The sequence below is a fragment of the Cyprinodon tularosa genome, unplaced genomic scaffold, assembly GCF_016077235.1.
Source record: "Cyprinodon tularosa strain WSP-4 unplaced genomic scaffold, ASM1607723v1 ctg370, whole genome shotgun sequence".
Lineage (NCBI taxonomy): Eukaryota > Metazoa > Chordata > Actinopteri > Cyprinodontiformes > Cyprinodontidae > Cyprinodon > Cyprinodon tularosa.
The window spans coordinates 489,345-508,870 of NW_024039086.1; the positions used below are offsets into that span (position 1 = coordinate 489,345).

Below are 19,526 nucleotides of genomic sequence, written 5' to 3' on the forward strand. Positions count from 1 at the left end.
AGCTGCATCTTCTCATGTGGAGACCCTGTAGAGTGTTTACTCAGTGGGAATACTGCCAGAATGTGAGCTCAGATATATTTCAGCTCACGTCTTGTTTGGAACTTGAAGCTAACGCATCCCGCTAACCAGACAGGGAAGCACTGATTGGATTTACTCAGACGAGAAACCACGTTACATTGAACAGTTTCTGCATCTCTTGTAAAAAATGTGCGCTTTGCAACGTGGCGTACAGATTTAGCTCTTACTTCCACCACCATCAATCTGAGTGAGGTCCACAGACTTAGAATAAACAAGTGGGCAGGACCTGAAGGCCCGGAGCCACCCAGCAGTTATGAAGACAAATATTTCCCTTCTGGATCAGTGAGGCAAGGAAAAGGTGTGTTTGCAGAGGAGACAGAGAGGTGCTTTGTCCCCTTCTCCAAAAGGTCAGCTCTCCGATCTCTCCCCACCCAATCCCAGCCCATTCCACTCTCCCTCGCCCAGTCCAAACCACCCTAAAGCCCATTTTCTGACTCCCCCAGCACCCTGTGAGTCCTCTTCTGGAGCTCACAGCAACCTTCATCCTGTAGAGATGCTATCACTCCTCAGCTGCTGTGTTCTGCTCATCTCTGTTCAGCAGGTAAGAAGAGAAAGATGTTTTTCTGCTCTCTCAGGAGGACAGGAGTCACTCATTATCCATCTTTAAGGAGGAAACACCTTAGAGATGCTTTGCTATGTAGCAGGAAAGCCGGTGATTAAATAAACATACAAACATTCCTAACTCATTGACCAAAGTCTCACTATGCAGACTTTGGTCAATGAACCAGTTTAATCTTTATTTCCACAGAGTAGGTAAGGGAATGTTGTGTTCTTAGGGGTTTTGCATTAAAAGCTCCTATAGACCCATTTTCACATCGTCATTCATTGAAGCTGACAGACAGGCTTCAGATTTTTGGCATAACCCTCAGTGACCTTTGGAAAGCTTTCTGCAGAACTAGAGCAACAAGCAGCAGCTGGATGAAAACGAAGCAAAGCGGAGCCTTTGCTCTGAGACACAAACCCTTGATGCAGACAGGAGGATGCTGCAGGTGGAGGTTTCTGGTCCACCATGGGAAGATATGGCACATGTGGAGACGCTTGATAATGATAGTAAACAATGTTGTTTGGAAGAGAGACAACTCAGCACTAGTTTAGATCAGTTGGTATAAAACAAGCAACAGAAGGACGAAGCGGTGAGAGGCCAGACCTTCAGCTTAAAGGGGTAGAAGCATTGGGCTTTTTAGGTTTGGAGATCTCCATGATCTCTGCCAGATAACCAGATTGGAGCTGTTCGGTGGAGGTCATTTTGATCCATTATTGTTGCAATCACAGAACACCTTTTGGAAAAGGAAATTTGAGGGAAAAAATGCCATCCACAAATGGAACTTTAAAAATGGAAAAGTTACCTGATTTTGAAAATTTAATTTCAAAATAATATGAGAAAAAAGTCAGAATTCTGAGATTAAAGTCGGAATTCAGACTCTTTTCTCATAATATACTGAAATAAAATCAGTAATTTTTTTTTTTTTTTTTAGTGGCCCTAATTCTCTTCCGTATTTTCCCTCTAAAAATGTATATATATATGTTTTCTGTTTTTTTCATACTTTGTTTTTATTAAAATTTCTGCTTTTCAGTTTGAATTTTACAAATATAATTTTTTCAAATTGGGTTTTCCAGATCACATTGTCTATCCTTCAGGAGGCGGGCTTTCCTCTGGAGGGACACGTTTCTATTGGTCTGCTAGACCTCAGCAATAGCACTTTTTCTGGTGAACGTGAACATTATAAGGAGTGTTTGTGTTTGGACCAAAGTACAGAAAAAGTAAAGAGATCTTTAAAATACATTTTGAAAACAATTTGCAATTTGCAAAACTAAATCTTAAAAGAAGAAATTCGACAATTCAAATTTGAGAAAATAGAATATGATTTAATAGAAAATATTACAAACAAATCATTGTCTTGCAACAATAATAGAACACCATTCCCGTCATATCTTTTAAAACCCTGATGTGACCAAACCGCTAAGCCGACCCTCGATCCAAAGAACCAAAGAAGGCTGCAGATGCTTTCTGTGTCATGATTGCAGCCCCAGTAGCTGATCTAATTACTCAATTAATTCACCTGCCATTACCTCCCCACTTTGTAATTATCATTCATCTTATTCACCTGCTCCCTCTGCTATATACACTATATTGCCAAAAGTATTTGCTCACCTGCCTTGACTCACATATGAGCTTAAGTGACATCCCGTTCCTAATCCATAGGGTTCAATATGACGTCGGTCCACCCTTTGCAGCTAGAACAGCTTCAACTCTTCTGGGAAGGCTGTCCACAAGGTTTAGGAGTGTGTTTATGGGAATTTTTGACCATTCTTCCAGAAGCGCATTTGTGAGGTCGCACACTGATGTTGGACGAGAAGGCCTGGCTCTCAGTCTCCGCTCTAATTCATCCCAAAGGTGTTCTATCGGGTTGAGGTCAGGACTCTGTGCAGGCCAGTCAAGTTCATCCACACCAGACTCTGTCATCCATGTCTTTATGGACCTTGCTTTGTGCACTGGTGCACAGTCATGTTGGAAGAGGAAGGGGCCAGCTCCAAACTGTTCCCACAAAGTTGGGAGCATGGAATTGTCCAAAATGTCTTGGTATGCTGAAGCATTCAGAGTTCCTTTCACTGGAACTAAGGGGCCAAGCCCAGCTCCTGAAAAACAACCCCACACCATAATCCCCCCTCCACCAAACTTTACACTTGGCACAATGCAGTCAGACAAGTACCGTTCTCCTGGCAACCGCCAAACCCAGACCCGTCCATCAGATTGCCAGATGGAGAAGCGCGATTCGTCACTCCAGAGAACGCGTCTCCACTGCTCTAGAGTCCAGTGGCGGCGTGCTTTACACCACCGCATCCGACGCTTTGCATTGCACTTGGTGATGTATGGCTTGGATGCAGCTGCTCGACCATGGAAACCCATTCCATGAAGCTCTCTGCGCACTGTTCTTGAGCTAATCTGAAGGCCACATGAAGTTTGGAGGTCTGTAGTGATTGACTCTGCAGAAAGTTGGCGACCTCTTCGCACTATGCGCGTCAGCATCCGCTGACCCCGCTCCGTCAGTTTACGTGGCCTACCACTTCGTGGCTGAGTTGCTGTCGTTCCCAAACACTTCCATTTTCTTATAATACAGCTGACAGTTGACTGTGGAATATTTAGGAGCGAGGAAATTTCACGACTGGATTTGTTGCACAGGTGGCATCCTATCACAGTTCCACGCTGGAATTCACTGAGCTCCTGAGAGCGACCCATTCTTTCACAAATGTTTGTAAAAACAGTCTGCATGCCTAGGTGCTTGAATTTATACACCTGTGGCCATGGAAGTGATTGGAACACCTGATTCCAATAATTTGGATGGGTGAGCAAATACTTTTGGCAATATAGTGTATATAGTTCAGCCCAGCTATCGGGGCCAGATTATTATTCGCTTGGATTCGTATTACTTATTCTTCTATTCTTTGTTTATTTGTGTTATGTTTTCATGTCAGTTATTTAGGTTTGTTTCACTTAAATAACTGACACGAAAACATAACATAAGTAACATAAGTAACAAGAATACAAGCGAATAATGATCTGGTCCTAGCTGAACCGTATATATAGCAGAGGAAGCAGTTGAATAAGATGAATGATAATTAGAGAGCGGGGAGGGAACGGCAGGTGAATGAAGTGAGTAATCAGGTCAGCTACCGGGACTACAATCGTGACATTCTATTGATTTCTATGGCATTACCAAAGAAAAGCCCACTTTAGTGACTGAAACAATTCAGGTAATCTCTGTCAAAATTGATCATCTATGTTGTGCTTTTGAGACAGTTTTTAGGAAGGATGAATACAAAGGGCTGCTGTTAATAACACAACTTGTAGCACTTTGCATACATATATAAAATCCATTGCAGTGGCACAATGAAGGCAGGTAAGGTAACTACAGAGTGAAAGTATTGATGTTTCAAATAATGGATTGAATAAGAAAGTCTTTGCAAACATGGGGGGTGAGCTTGCTTGAGGACCCAAATGCAGAGATGAGTTCTTGTAGGTTTAATGTAGAGATATTGATTAAAAAAATGCATAATTACCTATAACTAGTGATGGGTCCATTAACAGCGATCTGTCGCTGCATGCGTCAAGCCCTTGAAGCCAAATACTGTATCGGTACGCGTGTCGTTTCAAGAGAGTCATGTGACCAATAAAGGAGTAGTTTCTAACTGACTGACTCACTAAACTGTTTGAAAACGTATCTGTCAACATGATGCATCTACTAGAAAAATGTCTCATCTTTTGCGGTTTATCGTTAAAATAATAACAATTTTGAAGCAGCCTAAAAATAATATTCCTTTAGGGGTAGGTGCTTTGTACCACCTACCCGCATCAGCCGGTGAACAATACCTCCTTAACGACCGACCCTTAACAATAATAGACAGGTTTCAGGTAGGAGACAATCCCCCCCTTTTAACGACGATGCCCCTCCTTAACGACCGACCCTCAGAATCATAGACAGGTTTCAGATATTACAGGCTAACAATGGAACCAAACGACCCATTCATTGGTTACCATTTGCATGTTTCCAAGCAATACAAGGCTTTGTCTATATAACATTCAAACTCACTGCAGATCCAGACATTTGAATTGAGAAAGCTTCCTGGAGAGGTGGCGAAACGTCTTCAAATCTTGGAAACCAAGTCCAGTGGATTTTTTTTACTTTTACGGAATGACCATGACCAGGATGACTGAGAATCTTCATCAGCACTTAAAGGAATAGTACACCCAAAACATGATTAGCCTTCATTTTCTACTCACCCCCATGCTGAACAACACTCTGGAGTACTTTTTTGATATCTCAAATGCATCTGGAGATCTGGGAGGCTTCTTGCTGTCTGCTGACATTCAAATAATGGAGGTCTATGGTGCCCGAGACAGAAAGGTCCATAAAAGTCCACAAAAAACGTGTCAATATTCCTCCATACTGCTCGTCCAATGTATTCCAAGTGTCCTGAGTGGGTAGCATCCAGAATTTACTCGAAACGAAGTCATTTAGAATGTTTTTAGAGCATAAACAGTAGTGTATAGGATTTACTGAAAGCACGCACCTGCACGTTCATGACGCTACGGAAACGGCAGACCAAACCAGATGAAAGTGCGCATTCAGCGTCTGCTCTGCCGATAATGCAAGCGTAGAAGAAGAAATGTGCTGTTTACCTGTGCAAAGAAAGAAACAACGAAAGAAAAATGTCTGAGGACTTCAGTGTTGAGGAAGAGCATGAGTTCTTTGCTGAGCTGAATGCGCACTTTCGTCTGGGTTGGTCTGCCGCGGTTTCCGTAGCGCTTTGAACGCGCTTTCAGGAAATCCTATACACTACTGTTTATGCTCTAAAAACATTCTAAATGACTTTGTTTCGAGTAAATTCTGGATGCTACCCACTCAGGACACTTGGAATACATTGGACGAGCAGTATGGAGGAATATTGACACGTTTTTTGTGGACTTTTATGGACCTTTCTGTCTCGGGCACCATAGACCTCCATTATTTGAATGTCAGCAGACAGCAAGAAGCCTCCCAGATCTCCAGATGCATTTGAGATATCAAAAAAGTACTCCAGGGTGTTGTTCAGCATGGGGGTGAGTAGAAAATTAAGGCTAATCATGTTTTGGGTGTACTATTCCTTTAAAAATAATAGGACAGTTTTATCCATTGCCTTTTTATTGGCTGCATCGAAAAATATCAAAGCTATTTTCAATGTAAGCATAGATATGAAACAATACAATAGCAGTGGGTAGCACTGCTGCCTTGCAGCAAGAAGGTTCTGGGTTCGATTCCTGGGCCGGGATGTTTCTGTGTGGAGTTTGCATGTTCTCCCTGAGCATGCGTTGGTTCTCTCCAGGGACTCCGGCTTCCTCCCACAGTCCAAAAACATGACTGTCAGGTTAACTGGCTTCTCTAAATTCTCTTTATGTGTGAGTGTGTGTGTGGATGGTTGTCGCAAACCTGCTTGGGATAAGCGTGATGAAAAATGGATGGATGAATACAAAGATCAATTCAGGAAATCAAAAGCTGACATATGTGAGCATAAAGTAAGCCTCTGTAGTGAGGGCACCAGTCCTTTTAAATCCAGTCTCATTTGGATACTTCATCAATGCACTGAAATATCAGTATCTTCCAAGCTGAATATGGCTTTATCCTTTTGAAGAATACATTTGAGAGGCATCTTCATCCTAATTCTCAGCTACAGTCCCTCACCCAGCATCTCGGTGTGGGATTAGCAAACATTAGGAGCGCATTTATTCTCTTGGGCATGTACCTATCTGCTCTGGAATCCTAACCTTCAAAGGATTTTGCAAACAATACTGAGGGATCTGTGGTGTAACAGGTACAAGCCATTTTCCTTTTATAATCATGTTTCCTAACTGACAGGTCGATTATCAGGCATGTAGCAGCAGAGCTTAGCAGTGTAAAGGAAGACAGACTATATGTTTTGTCACATTTTCCCTCATTTGACAGTTTAAGTTAAGTGCCTCTAAGTGTGTTGTAATCACACTTTATGAAAAACAAGTTAATAACCCTGACAGATTGTTGGCAATGAAAGCATGTGTGGAGAATGTCATAAGAGGCTCTCATAAAGTCATACAACATCAGATTAAACCAATGGTAGTCATCAGGAGGGCCAACCAAAGATCATTACCTGCACATATTGTTAAAATGCCCCTGCAAATAGACTGCTGCTGGTATCGTCCACCCTGATTCTAGAAGTTTGATGGCACAGATTCCACACCACGCCACCCGAACCAGTGGGAACCTGACGAGACTTACTAGCATACTCTCACCCAGCAATGTCCTGGAAGGAGTATTACTTCAGTGTTTTCTGATCGCTCACCACAGCCTTAAGGGCTGTTTATAGTCCCGCAGCAGTTTGTCGCAGGTATGAAGCAGATATGTTTGATTTATGCCCAATTTTGAAGCGTGGTCTGTGCTATGTTATTCCACGCCCCCCCGCAAGAGGGACAATCAGGAACTTGCTGTGGGTCTAGATATGGCAGAGGCGGTGAGGAAGTGGAAAAATCCAAGGAGAATTTTGTGCGAAAAAGGGTCCCAGCGTTCTCGCACACCTCGCTCTTCTAGCTGGTCCATCTTCACGAGTCGTTTTCCAAAATGGAGGTCATAGAAAACAAAACAAGCCGGTAAGGTATCAAACAGGAAATATGCAAAGTGTAGAGTGGATGTAGATTTGACCAATCAGAGGCCTCCTGTCTGCAGCACTGTCTGAGGTCACCTACAATTTTGGAAAGGTGCACCAAAGTATCTGCAGCAGGGGCGGGGGGGCATATCTGTGTTCACTGTGACACACACGCAGACGACATAGTTTCTGAACATAAATCAGCCTTTACAATTCAGCTCCAATGGCAGATGATTGAACAAGTCTTTGTCACTGTCCTCTTAACCAAGATCTGATAGTAGGATAATAGATCCCAAAGGGTAACCAAGACGGCTGCCTGCAGGGCATAAAGGCTTTCTGCAATCATCCGCCCTAATCACTATACAGTAGTAGCCATTCAAAATGTTCCCACTTTTCTTGATGGTCCCTTGTCCGGTCCTTGGCTGGTCCTTGGCTTGTCTCCTACAATTCCTTTTTAAACATCAATATTTCTACCAAAATATTTTTTTGTCATTATTTGTGGACATTAAGATCTGAAGAGAAGCGCCATCTCCTGGTCAGACCCTGTAATTCAGTGAAAGGGTGGAGTCAGAGTAATAAAATATACAAGAGGGGGTCAATCCAGTGGCTGGAAGTTGGAGGGAGTTTCCCTGGTAGTTGGACATAAGTGGGCTGTCATTCGGCTGGGGTTTGACTGAAAAGGGCTATTTTGAATGGCTGCTACTCTATAGGGCACTATATAGTGGTTATGCCATTTTGGATTAGTGTCTGAATGTCTTGAAAAGTAGTGATCATCCATGGTCACTAGATGAGCAGATATATCCCAGATTGCTTTGAAAGAACTCTCATTGCAAAGCATCATGGTATATGTTGTAGCAGCGACTAATAACAAAGATGGTGCATTCACTGTGTTATGTAAACAGGGAGCAAGAAGTAGTGATGATCTTTCTGAACGGTCAGTTAACTGAGTTCACTATAAAGTCCACTATTTAGTCCCCGCTCAGAGTCCATCCTCACTGGTCTGCATTTGTTACAAATCTGACTGTTTCTACTGGCTGACAGACTTTTTAGGTTGAGTGTACCTCTAAAGAGAGCCCTGTGTTATAAAACAAGCTAAAACCAGTTCTTAATTAGAACATTTGAACTGAGAAAGCTTCCTGGAGAGGTGGCGAAACGTCTTCAAATCTTGGAAACAAAGTCCAGTGGATATTTTTTTTTACTTTTACAGAAAAACAGTTCTTAATTAATGTTATTCCTCCCCTTAATGCAGCACATCAGTGATGCTCAGAGGAACGGGCAACTGCCGGCAGCAAGAGGAGGACAGGCGCCGGCTGAGAAGCGGCAGTTCTGTCATTGGCCTTGCAAGTGTGGTGAGAGACCCTACTGTGCCCCCGGCGTGAGCTCCGTCCTCGATGGCTGTGGTTGCTGCAAAAGCTGTGCACGGCAGATAGGAGAGCGCTGCAACGAGAGGGACGTGTGTGACCCACACAAGGGCATGTACTGTGACTTCTCAGCGGACAAGCCTCGGTATGAGGTTGGAGTGTGTGCATGTAAGTGTGGAGAATGACGCTAGGCTTACCGCACCGTGACGTCACTGCTGGAAGATGTCAGGAGTGAGGTGTTACTATATTTAGGCAAAAATGGCCGCTCCCAGACTCATTGATCGGGAAAAAATATTTTTATTTTTTTACTGATTAATGCTAAATTCATTAAATCACCGCAAACGTATTAGTTTTAGGTATAAATAATGATTCATTGATTATTCCTTGATGACTGGACTTTTTCTTTAAATTCACAAATCAGTCACTTTCTCATTAAAAGAGAGTGTGACAGAAAAAGAAACAACAGAAAAAGGTGAGACACAAAATAATGCAAATTATAGAGTTAAACTCTACATTTATGGTACAAAACCTTTATTGTTTTATCCTTTTGAGTCTAAAACTTTGCAAGAATCAAATTTAAGCTGATGGGAAATAATGTTTGCAATAGGGTACACAGGCATTTTTGGGGTTTATAAGTTATTTGTTCTCACTTTTATACTTTTCTAAACTAATTCCCACTGAGAAGCTGTACCAGCAGGTCAGTATAAACACCTAGAGCACGGGTTTAGACTTGCACGCCATCAGCAGAGAGCAGTGGGACAACAGTGGCATAGGATGCAGAAATTCCTCCTCAACCCGAGGGTTGCTGGTTTGAACCCCAGGTCAGTTTTATCGCAGTTGCTGGTCAAAGAGAGAGCTGGTGCCTGTGGACAACAGCCCTAATTCTGTCAGTGAGCCCCAGGCCGGCTGTTGCTACAATGTAGCTTACCACTATTAGCGTGTGAATGACGGAATGCAATGTAAAGCAAGCAAGCAAACTAGGTATTGCTTCGGTAGGGTGTGCACATGAATCATTGCCTGGAGCAAAGCTCAAACCCAAAAAGAATCTCAGCCGAAAATAATCCAAAAACACGCAGGTGTGAAAAAGCCTGCAGGGATGTCTTAGATCTATTACTCTCAGGGGAGCTTTCAAAGCGGGAAACTATCAGAGAAAATCTAGGAATGTGTTCTACTTTCATTCACATGCATCTGATAAACATCTAACATTTATTAAAAGTACTTGAAGTCATCTGAACTCTTCATGTGAGTTCATCAGTGTTCAATGAATTTAATGCTTGAGGCTAAATCTGAGTAACTATACATTGAGTTTAATTCCCAGGATTAACATCTAAAGGCTGCACCCATAATGCAAGTACAGTAATGTTCTACAACCCCAAGGTTCATTCATGCCTAAATTAATTTCTAACCACATTTTGAATGATTTAAATATATTTGGAAGATGGGTTTTGCATAAAATCAAGATGGTCTGACAATCTGTCATTACATTCTGGATTCTGTTAAACTGCAACAGAATAAGCAGCTGTAGGTTTAACCGCTCATGTCTGGGTCTGACATTGCAAACCACTGACCAACAAACGCAGAAATAGCTAAAACGCTTTACTGTTTGTACCTTCCACCAAAATCTTATGTAAGTCTGGGACTGGTTTACTAGACATAAAAAGCTGTCTAGAAGAAAAAAGGTTGTTGGAAGAAAATTTGATGATTTTAAATACGTTCAGCATCAACTAGTATCTTAATTTCAGATATCTTGGATTACATCTAAGATATCTTCAACTAACACGTCACATAAATAATATTATAGAATAGACAAAAGGAAAAAAACAAGACACCTCAAATGTACTTTATGATTAGTAATAATTAATCTTTTGATCTTTTGATTAATCTTAATCTTCTGTGGAATATACCTTTTAGAGAGGCAGTCTTTTATTGCAGATATCATGAATTGGAGCCTCAGTGAAACTTAATGGTAATCCTGACATCATTTATACACGTTGGAATGTAATCAGATACATTAGAAAATTGGTTTTGGACATATGTTTATTTATCTGGTTTGTATTTGTATCATACATCCATTTCATATATCTGGAACTTAAGAGTGATAAAGATGATTTTGTGTTAAAGCGGCCTGCCATACTCTGTGTTTTTTTCTGTACAGCCTTTGTTTCAAGGCTGCAGCAATTTTTTTTTTAATCACTGCTCTCTTTCTCTGGTCAGTGGTTATTTAACTGTAGCTTTTAGACAGATTCCCTCACTTTTAACTATCTATAAAATTCAAATGATCTATCGAGGTATTTTTTTCAAATGTATTAACTGTAAAAACAACATAGGCAAAGCTCTCCACCAGCTGGATTTTCACATGGTATCAGTGGTGCCTCCAGCACTGTTTCGTAGAGGGGGCCAGATGGGGCCATTAAATATCTTAGGGTGGCACTGAAACTAAAAGCCATAATTTCAGGGTTTGAATTTACTATTGCCTGTAGAAATCATAAAGAGTAAAGTAAACATCTACACTGGTGAGTGGGGTGGCCGTTAGTGTAACCAGGGTTTCTACAGCATAAGGCAAGTTAAATTCAAGACTTTTTAAGACTTTTTAATGCCATTTGAAATAAACATTTAAGACCAAATTCACCAGAAACACAAGAAAAACCCGCTTGTGACAACTTAACCCAAAGGTTTATTTTAACATAAACCACTGCACTAATGTTTCTAATTTTGAAAAGCTTCCCATACAGGAAGAAAGCTAAAAACACACAAATGACAGATATATTTGAACAATTATTTAACTGAATTCACAAACTTTGTTTTAGCAGGGAACAAAACAAATCAGTTTTAAAGCCACAACATAACCAGTGCTAAGTCTTTTTGCAGCTATTTTTCTTTGTTTCGTTTTCTTAGTATGTTTGATTTGGTGATAAGTGGAGGCGTTGCAGAAACAAGGGTGGAACTAAACTGAGAAATACCAGATGTTTCTTGGTAACTTCATTTTGACGCTTTGTGTTTCGTGCTTTGCATGTGCGACTCCACCGCCTTAATTCCCATCGTTCTGAGCTTGAATGACTTCTTGCATAAAATCCACTGAGCCTCATGTATGTTCCCTGGTTTTAGCCATGGAGAAAACTCTTGGCTGGAGCCAATTTTGGTTACATTTACACTTGCTCATATTTTCCAGACAAAAAGTTAATGGCGCATCTCCCAAATGTTCCGGCCGCAACGACGCTTTTATTGGTTCCGGCAAGCCATTTTTTTTTTTAAATAAAAAAAAGGTCAATTTTAACGTTTTAATTAGATTACAAAAATAAATCCCAATAAAAATAATCCTATTTATGATGTTTTAAAAATTAAGACCTACGAAAGACTGATTTAAGACGTTTTAATACCAATTAAGGCCTTAGTTTTATTTTGAAGAATTCAATGCCTTTTCAGACTTTTTAAGGACCCGCGGGAACCCTGCTGGGTTTGAGGCACATTATATTCTTAAAACACTGCTTTGATCTTTTCTCCTTAAATAAGGTTGTGGTTCTTTTACAGAAAATGTGTTATTTGTTTGATTCCGACTTGAAAAACCATGGAACGTTAAGCCATGTTACTCAAAAATTAGAGGTGCCCACATTTACTGATGATCTCTTCATATATCCGCATTTGATCAGCAGAATCTGGCTCCTTCTTTCCAAATAAAAATGCAAGTGAAGGCTGAGTTAATGTTTTACCTTCTGCTTAAGCACTTTTGCTTCATTTGGAAAAATAATGAAAAATGAAATACTGTTATAGTTTATGGGTTAAGCCCCCCCCCACCACCCCTTTAAGGTTGCTTCTTTGAAAGTGTTATGACCGAATACATGCTACAACATTTGTTGTAAAAAATGTACAGTTATGAAGAAAGAAACCCCACTCCGGTTTTCTTGCATCTAAATGATGAAACTAACTCTTAATCTCACAGTACTCAGGGTGCTGATAGAAATAACATAACATGCTTTATAAAGAGCCTATTTATCATGAGAAGAACCGTGAGATTCACACTGAGCTCAAACGAAAACCACATGAACCCCTCTCTCTCCTGCAGACATGATGGCGGTTGGCTGCGACTTGAATGGGCTCCACTATGAGAACGGAGAAACTTTCCAGCCCAGCCCCCTCTATAAGTGCACATGCATTGCTGGAGCCATCGGCTGCACGCCTGCTTTCATTCAGAAGCCCGCTGGTATGTTAGGCCCAGCTCCGCTGATGAGTAACAGACCAGCCAGTCTTCAAAGTGCTCCAAAGCCCAGCAAACACCAGCAGGAGACTACATACATGACAGGTGCGTGTTCGTGGTAAATGATTGGCCATGCAGGCCTTAATGGGAAGCGCTGTCCAGCTGCATTTAGCAACAGCATGCAAAGTGTGAAAGGGATTGAAGTGGAAGGTACCTGCTTTTGTTCCTGTCACAGTAAACCTGCAGAGGTTTTTCAGATTTCAGAACATCCACTTTATATGGTATTATTATAATACTGCAGGCAAAACCCCAATGGTCCCATTGAGCCTTTGGATAGTTTAGATACAGTCAATTTAAATATGCAGTCATCCCAAAAGAAAACCATGAATTTGCATTATTCACTAAAATAAAACCAACTTGTTTTAATTTAACAGAGGATGTAAAGAGTACGGTGTTCTCTAGCTGTGATAGGTGTCAGGACGTCCTGCTCTCTCATTGCTAGTTTTATTTTCTTTAGTGGCATAACTTCCTGTGAAACTCTATTTCTGTTTGCAACCTCTAGCATCAGCCTGAGCAGCAACCCCTACGTGCAGCTGTGGGATGACTGAGGGGTCTTTTCCATTTTAAATTCAGGCGACAGCATCTTCTCCTGTTGGGGCTAAGAATAGTAGAATTCTTTAAAGACAAAAAAAAGAAAGAAAATTAAAAACAATCCACTGGACTTGTTTCCAAGTTTGAAGACGTTTTTCTTTCCAACCAGGAAGCTTTTTCAATTCAAAATGTCAGAAAATAGCATTGAGTTCAGGGTTTTATACAGTAGCCCAACAAAGCCTTGTTTTTGTTTACAAAACATGCAAATTGAAACGGATGAACGGGTCCACCCCTTAGGAATGGGGGTTGTTTGGTCTGTTAGTTAGCCTGCAATGCCCCATCACCGTCTAACTGTCTGATAGGGGGGTTGTTAAAGGGAATTGTTGGCCTGGCTGAATAGGCGAGGTCTTTCGCTCTCCTGTACAGGGACTGGGGCTGCAATGATACGGGAAGGAATCAACTCAATTGCTGCATTGTAGGTTTTTGAAAGCTTAATCTGCACCCCCTCTGTTTAAGGTTGGTTTTTCTTTCTTAACATAGATGGCTTCCTTCACGCCCCTCTCAAACCACCTGTCTTCTTTGTCCAAAATGTGAACATTCTGGTCCTCCAAAGAATGTCCTTTGTCGCTAAGGTGTAGATGTACCACAGAGTGTTGTCCCGAGGAATGCGCTCTTCTGTGTTGGGCCATGCGTCTGTGGAGAGGTTGTTTGGTTTCTCAATATAAAGATCAGCTTTGTTGCGCTCCTGTATCAAACCTCAAACTCAACACTATTACTGACAGTTTGAATTGAAAAATCTTCCTGGATGGGAAGGGAAACGTCTTCAAACTTGGAAACATCACTCCGTATCAAGATGTGGGCCTGACTCACTCCAGATATTGGGAGATTTTCTATAAGAAACCTCTAAAAAACAGCAGAATTAAATGGTCAGGTCTTGCAAACGCCAAGTATCCCCAAACCATGATACCTACACCTCCATTCTTTACAGATAGCAAGAGCCTCTCAGGGTTTTCTGCCAAACATGTCCTCTGCTCTGTTCTCCAAATATCTGTTTTTCTAAGGAACATAATCAAAACCAGATGTTCTGGTCTTTGTTCACTTCCTCTTTGGCAAATGCCAGCCTAGCATTCACGTTTTTTCTAAGAGAGCAAAGCGCTACTCACATGACACCTCAACGTTAGTCTGATTGTGCAGAAGTTGTTGTGTGATTATTTCCCACATGTAGACTATTTTCTCACAGTAGAATGGACGATTTTAGATTATTTGGAGTCTTTTTACTTCCTTACCAGAGTTATAAACTGCTAAAATCTGCCAACAACTCCTGAGGTTCCATTAAGTGTCTGAAGTCTAAACGTCTATAAAGTGAATCTTGTTCCAATGGAAAAACATGTTTTTTAAATGGAAATTTGGTAAACACACTGATTTTTTTTAATGTAGAAAAATGAAATTTTTTAAAATAGATTTAACATTTTCAGTTACATTTTTCCAAATTGTATTTTTTTTCCAAAAAAAAACAATATTTTAATAGATTTCTGTTCTGCAAATACAGGTGCTGGTCATAAAATTAGAATATCATGAAAAAGTAGATTGATTTCAGTAATTCCATTTAAAAAGTGAAACTTGTATATTATATTCATACATTACATACAAACTCATATATTTCAGATGTTTATTTTGTTTAATTTTGATGATTACAAATGACAACAAATGAAAATCTCAAATTCATCATATCAGAAAATTAGAATATTACTGAAGACCAATAAAAACAAAGGATTTATAGAAATGTTGGCCAACTGAAAAGTATGAACATGAAAAGTATGAGCATGTACAGCACTCAGTATTTAGTTGGGCCTCCTTTGGCCTGTATTACTGCAGCAATGCGGCGTGGCATGGAGTCGATCAGTCTGTGGCACTGCTCAGGTGTTATGATAGCCCAGGTTGCTCTAATAGTGGCTTTTAGCTCTTCTGAATTGTTGGGTCTGGTGTATTGCATCTTCTTCTTCACAATACCCCATAGATTTTCTATGGGGTTAAGGTCAGGAGAGTTTGCTGGCCAATTAAGAACAGGGATACCATGGTCCTTCAACCAGGTACTGGTAGCTTTGGCACTGTGTGCAGGTGCCAAGTCCTGTTGGAAAATGAAATCTGCATCTCCAAAAAGTTGGTCAGCTGCAGGAAGCATGAAGTGCTCTAAAACTTCCTGGTATGTGGCTGTGTTGACCCTGGACCTCAGAAAACACAATGGACCAACACCAGCAGATGACATGGCACCCCAAACCATCACTGACTGTGGAAACTTTACACTGGACTTCAAGCAACGTGGATGAAGTGCCTCTCTTCTTTTCCTCCAGACTCTGGGACCTTGATTTCCAAAGGAAATGCAAAATTTACTTTCATCAGAGAACATGACTTTGGACCACTCACCAGCAGTCCAGTCCTGTTTCTCTTTAGCCCAGGCAAGATGCTTCTGACGCTGTCTGTGGTTCAAGAGTGGCTTGACACAAGGAATGCGACAGCAGAAACCCATGTCTTTCATACGTCTGTGTGTGGTGGTTCTTGAAGCACTCACTCCAGCTGCAGTCCACTCTTTGTGAATCTCCCCCACATTTTTGAATGGGTTTTGTTTCACAATCCTCTCCAGGGTGCGGTTATCTCTCTTGCTTGTACACTTTTTTCGACCACATCTTTTCCTTCCCTTCGCCTCTCTATTAATGTGCTTGGACACTGAGCTCTGTGAACAGCCAGCCTCTTTAGCGATGACCTTTTGTGTCTTGCCCTCCTTGTGCAAGGTGTCGATGGTCGTCTTTTGGACAACTGTCAAGTCAGCAGTCTTCCCCATGATTGTGTAGCCTATAGAACTAGACTGAAAGACCATTTAAAGGCTTTTGCAGGTGGTTTGAGTTAATTAGCTGATTAGAGTGTGGCACCAGGGGCCATCAATTTTGAACCTTTTCACAATATTCTAATTTTCTGATATGATGAATTTGAGATTTTCATTTGTTGTCATTTGTAATCATCAAAATTAAACCAAATAAACATCTGAAATATATGAGTTTGTATGTAATGTATGAATATAATATACAAGTTTCACTTTTTAAATGGAATTACTGAAATCAATCTACTTTTTCATGATATTCTAATTTTATGACCAGCACCTGTAGTGCAGTATTGCAATAGTGCTATTTTTTAAATAGTTTTAAAAAGCATGCTCTTGATTTGCATATTTACCGACAAAAATGTTTAAAACGCAGTTTGTAAAGAAAGAAAAAACCCTATCTGAAAAACAAGAAAAAAAAAACATCTAAATTTGAAACAAATCTGAGAAAGTGACTCAAAATCTTTTTTTTTTTTTTTTTTTTTTATAAAAAGTTTTTCCAAAGTTTCCTTCCTGGTTTGCACTTTTATCCAAATTTCCATTACTGATCCCGTTCCTTGTTTGCAATCTACGTCCAGTTCCTTGGTGACATTTTCCCATCTCTGTGTTTCTCATTGTGAGCTGTGATTGTGATCAGGCCAGGGCGCCCTGCAGGGTGTTGCTGACACAGCACCCTTTAACTATAACACTGAAAGCTTACAGGGATCCTCCTTTAGCTTGGAAGAAGAACTGCCTGGTCCAGACCACCCCCTGGAGCTCCTGCTCCAAGACCTGCGGCCTGGGCATCTCGGTACGCGTCAGCAACGACAACGGCAAATGTGAGATGAGAAAAGACCGCCGCCTGTGCCTGCTGCGACCGTGTGAGAAAAGCTTGCTTAGGACTGTCAAGGTGATGGCTTTATCTCACTCAAAGTCTTCTTAATGCACTGGTGCATCAAGATCATTCAAAAGTTTGTTTATAAATAGGAACTTGTGTATTATATAGAAGAATCAGCCTCAATGATTTATAATTCAAATGTTTCTGTTCATTTATGTTGATTATATTTGGTATCATTATGTCTCATAGCTCATTAAGACCCAGATTTTATCTTCGTTTTGTATTACAATAAGAGCAACAGCTGAATAGCAGAACTTCAGCCCTGATCTTGTCTTTTTCTCACCAGCTTGAATAAATTGCTTGAATAAATCACGATTTCAGCTGCATGGATTTCTCCCTAAAGCCTGAATGGGCTTTTTCTCACAATCTCCTCAAGGTTGTGGTTTCCCATGTTGCTTCTGCAACTATTTCTTTCAGGCCATATGCTTGGATACAATCTGAGCAGCAGGCTTGTTAGTCAGTCAGGGTTTATGACTCGTCCTCTTAGTAGAAGGTCGGGTCTATATGGTTGAATTTTGTTCCATTATTGTTATAAGGAGCATGTTTTGTAAATGGAAAAAAAATAAAAAAAAAGGCCATCCAGATATAAAACTTTAAAGATTTTCAGAGTAATTTTAATGTTTTGAAAGATTTGCATTTTTTATGTATTTTTCCATATTACTTCTTTTTCAAACGCTTTTTAAATTTTTTTTTAAGTATTTAAAAGTATTTTAAAATACTGATTTTGGATTTTCAATTTTGTTTCATTTGTTATTGAGTTTAATGAGTTCTTAATCTCTTCAAAAAAACAACAAATTTGTAACTTAACATTTTTCAAAGTTCGATTTCTGGATTGTTTTTTGTTTTCAACAATAATGGAATAAAATTGACTCCGTATATCAGCATTTCTCCCCATCATTAGGTTCACCCAGCATGGAAAGCTGAATTCCTGAATCATATAACTATATACTGTAATTTGTATAGATGCTTGATCAATACTCATAAAAACACCTGCCTGTGTTTTTTATCCAGGTGCCGAAGGGGAAGACATGCAGACCAAAGTTCCAAGCAAAGAAGGCAGAGAAACTGAAGCTCTCAGGCTGCACCAGCACTAAGAAGTTTAAACCCACCTACTGCGGTGTTTGCACAGATAAACGCTGCTGTGTCCCCAACAAGTCCAGCATGATCAAAGTCAAGTTCACCTGTAAAACAGGCTCCAGTATCCAGTGGAAGATGCAGTGGATCACATCCTGCGTGTGCCAGAGGAAGTGCACTGATCCAGGTGACATGTTCTCTGACCTGCAGTTACTTTAAGAAGCCGCTACAAAAAGACAATGAGCAATAAGAAATTCGCCAACCAAAAAACATTTTCTTTACTTAAAAATGGTTGAAACCAATCATTAAATGAAGGGAAAAGCTTTAATGAGCTCCTTCTTTGGGACATGTTTGTGCAATAAGAAGAAGCTGTGACTCTAAAAATGGCTTCATTTCTAAATCTAACTGGTTATAAACCAACGTTATCGCCTTCATTTCACTTTCTCCTCCCTGTATTTGCCTCCCTGGTCTGGAACCAATCAAGTTAAAACAAAACCCTCTAAAATAAAACACTGAATGGAAAAGTCAGTTTTATTTATTTTCTACCTGAATTTGGTTGGAAGGACTTCATTTTTGTTTCCTGTTCTTTGTATATCAGATGTATCGTTATAGTAAAAATCTCAATGGACCTTAAATTAAACAGTGTTTGGATTCTAAAGCTTTATATTTATTTTCTTAAGTTTCAGGAGCTGACCTTATATCTCTGTATCATCAAACCTTGAATGAGGTTTTAAATTTCCCATGTTTTGCAATAAATTATGTTCCATTATTTTTGCAATCAAAGAGCATGTTTTATAAATGAACATTTTGAAAACAAAGCAATGAAGGAACGAATCTTTGAAGAAAATCTTCAACAAAAAAAGTTTTTTGGAGTAACTTTGCTGTTTTCTTAGATTTATTTATCAAACTTTTTTTATACTCTATTTTTTCAAGTTTTCGATTTTTCACGTTGAGTTTTACAAATTGCAATCTTTTCAAACTTTTTTTCGCGGATCACATTCTCCTTATTTTTAAAGCCCAAAACAAATGATGGAAATTCTTCTTCACTCCTCATTCCAGAGGAAGAAGCTCCAACAAGTGTAGAGAATGTGATCTGGAAAAACATTGAAAAAGATAAATGTATATAAAAACTGAAGAAAAATATTGGAACATTTTCAGAAATGTGCATCATTAATTTCAAAGCCTTTCTTTGGATTAAGACATTTTTTTAGCTCAATTTCTGAATTCCTTTTTTTTGGTTTATTTACTCAGATATTCTGGTGAAGATTCTCAGTCATCCAGGTTACAGTCATTCCAACAAAATCAATCCTCTGGACTTTGTTTCCA

At 40.0% G+C, this 19,526-nt stretch overlaps 1 protein-coding gene across 2 annotated transcripts; it reads left to right on the plus strand.

The window, feature by feature from the left end:
• The first annotated feature begins 458 nt into the window (after positions 1–458).
• Positions 459–18,858, plus strand: ccn6 (cellular communication network factor 6). 2 transcript variants are annotated; one of them, XM_038296494.1, is made up of 5 exons: positions 459–619; positions 8,480–8,759; positions 12,652–12,888; positions 16,945–17,138; positions 18,138–18,858. In XM_038296494.1, exons 1-5 carry the CDS (start codon positions 572–574, stop codon positions 18,417–18,419), a joined length of 1,041 nt encoding a protein of 346 aa, XP_038152422.1. In that variant the 5' UTR covers positions 459–571; the 3' UTR covers positions 18,420–18,858. The 2 variants fall into 2 exon arrangements, with proteins under 2 accessions (XP_038152422.1, XP_038152423.1); XM_038296495.1 differs by having other exon boundaries at positions 462–619; positions 16,966–17,138.
• Positions 18,859–19,526: the final 668 nt, after the last annotated feature.

What these genes read in the sequence shown, in the direction of transcription:
- ccn6 (XM_038296494.1), top strand. Translation starts at nt 572, where the DNA reads ATGCTATCACTCCTCAGCTGCTGTGTTCTGCTCATCTCTGTTCAGCAG. An exon ending in TGCTCATCTCTGTTCAGCAG is followed by an intron (nt 620 to 8,479) that starts GTAAGAAGAGAA and finishes CCCTTAATGCAG; the next exon opens with CACATCAGTGATGCTCAGAG. An exon ending in TGAGGTTGGAGTGTGTGCAT is followed by an intron (nt 8,760 to 12,651) that starts GTAAGTGTGGAG and finishes TCTCTCCTGCAG; the next exon opens with ACATGATGGCGGTTGGCTGC.